The sequence below is a fragment of the Chelonoidis abingdonii genome, chromosome 11 (assembly GCF_003597395.2).
Source record: "Chelonoidis abingdonii isolate Lonesome George chromosome 11, CheloAbing_2.0, whole genome shotgun sequence".
In the NCBI taxonomy this organism is placed as follows: domain Eukaryota; kingdom Metazoa; phylum Chordata; order Testudines; family Testudinidae; genus Chelonoidis; species Chelonoidis abingdonii.
In genome coordinates, this window is record NC_133779.1 from 22,969,986 (window position 1) to 22,972,121 (window position 2,136).

Below are 2,136 nucleotides of genomic sequence, written 5' to 3' on the forward strand. Positions count from 1 at the left end.
TTCCTCACCTTTTGGGCTGGAGCTGCTCTTTAACCAAAGCTGCCCTAATTGCTTGGCAATTCTGCTTGCGGTTCGTGAAGTGTGTCTTGCTTGTGTAGATTATCGTACCCTGCTCCCAGCTTATCGATCACTAAGCTAACTCTGGTCTTCCCTTCCCCAAAATCGGTGCTCTCTCTGTCTCTTTCTCTCTTTCGTTCTCAGTCTCATGCGCGCACTGCGCCCGCGGGGGGTCTCACTAAGACCATTCCTTGTTTCCTTCTTCTTCCTTCCACACTCTCCTCGCTCCCTTGCCTCCTCCCCGCTCTGGGAAAGGCAGAAGTGGGTGGCTGGTGGGTTATTGAGCAAGGGGGGGCGGGGCCAAGGCACTTCCTGGGTTCTCTCTCCCGGCTGCTGGGAGGAGCGTGGAGGCTGGTGGGTTAGAGCAGGGGGGGCGGGGGCAGGATCCTTGCGCTCGGTTTCTCTCTCCCGGCCTGGGCCGAGAGTGGGGGGGGCTGGTGGTTAAGCAGCAGGGTGGGGGGGCGTGCCGAAAGGCAAATGGACACTCCTGGTTCTCTCCGCTCTGGGAGGGAGAAGTGGGGGGCTGGTGGGTTAGAGCCAATGGGCGGCTGGGAGAACAGGACTCCTGGGTTCTCTCCCTGGTCGGAAGGGAACAAGTGGGGCTGGTCGGGTTAGAGCGGGGGGGAGGCTGGGACGCCAAGGGTCCTGGGCTTTCTCTCTCTGGTCTCGTGGTGCGGGGGGAATGGGAGATAGAGGTTAGAGCTGGGGGGGGGGGCCTCGGAGCCGACCTGCCCGACTCCCCCAGGCCAGAGAATCTCCCCCTGGGTGGAGGCTGGTAACGCGCCTTCCAGACAGGCCTCCTGGCTGGCTCCAAACCCCCAACACTGGGCCAGCGCTCCCTGCCCCCCACCCTCTTCCTCAGGCAGCTTGTTGCAAGGGTCCCTCCCCCACTCTGCACCCCCCAGAGCTGGGGTGACGGGTGTGCCAAAGGACGGGGGGCAGGGGCTAGCCAGGCCCAGGGGAGGTAGCCAGGGCTGCGGCCTTGCCCCATTTCCCCTGCAGTGCTCCGGCTAGAGCCGTGGTCACACAGAGCCTAGGAAAACCAACGAGGCCCCCTAATTACTGCTAGCTACGTCTGCGTCATGCCACCCTCCCCGTCCTGCCCGGCGCTACCCTGATGTGAGGCCCCCTTCCAGTCCAATTAGACAAAGGCAGGAGGGGAAACTGAGTCACACAGCTGGGCCGTAACTCTCCCCCGCTCCCGGCACTGGGACTGGAACCCAGGCATCCTGCGTCCCCCATCCCTGGTCTGCCCCATCTGCCCATTCCATTTCGCCCCTGCAAGTGACCCCGGGGATCCCCATCGCGGGGCTGGTGCCTTGTGGCCCCACCCACTCATAGCCCCGCCCCTATCTGAATGGGTTTCACCAGAGTGTCCCCCCCCCCCCCCCCGAGGGCAGTCCCCTCGGGTCATGCAGCGCTCTGAGGCCTGGAGTTAACACCCCATTGACAGGCACAGGGCAGCTCGTCCCTCCCCCAGCAAGAGGCTCAGGCTCTCTGCAGACTCAGGCAATGTTACCCCATCGGGCACAATCGCCCATTCTCCCAGCTGGGGGGCCTGGCAGGTGACTCCAGGAGCCGGTGCCCTGGGGGTCGGCTGACAGTGCCAACACCTTAACCTGCCCTGGCAGGAGCCAGGCTGGGGGGCCCCATCACACCGGGCTTTGCCCAGACCCCCCCAACCGAGATTCTGGCCCCGTCGTGCTGGGCGCTGCCAAGATTCACACAGCCCTTGGGCCAAAGAGACTGGTGGGTGGGGGGAAACTGAGGCACACAGAGGAAAGAACAGCTCTGTAGTCATTGGTGGAGGACCCCAGGTATCTTGGCTCCCAACCCCCCACCGCTCTCCCCTCCTCTAACCCACCAGCTCTAAACCCCCACAAGCCAAGGAGAGAACCCAGGAGTCCTGGCTCCCAGCCCCTCCATCTCTAACCCACCAGCCCTGCCCCCAGAGCTTGGGAGAGAACCCAGGAGTCCTGGCTCCCAGCCCCCCTGCTCTAACCCACTAGCCCCCACTGAGCCAGGAGAGAACCCAGGAGTCCTGGCTCCCAGCCCCCCTGCTCTGACCCACCAGCCCCC

At 64.0% G+C, this 2,136-nt stretch overlaps 1 protein-coding gene across 1 annotated transcript in view; it reads left to right on the top strand.

The window, feature by feature from the left end:
- DNAH2 (dynein axonemal heavy chain 2) overlaps positions 1-239 on the top strand; it is a 148,458-nt gene extending 148,219 nt beyond the window's left edge. The window contains 1 exon segment of the mRNA XM_075071345.1: positions 202-239. Within this exon segment, the coding sequence (XP_074927446.1) occupies positions 202-239 (38 nt within the window).
- Positions 240-2,136: the final 1,897 nt, after the last annotated feature.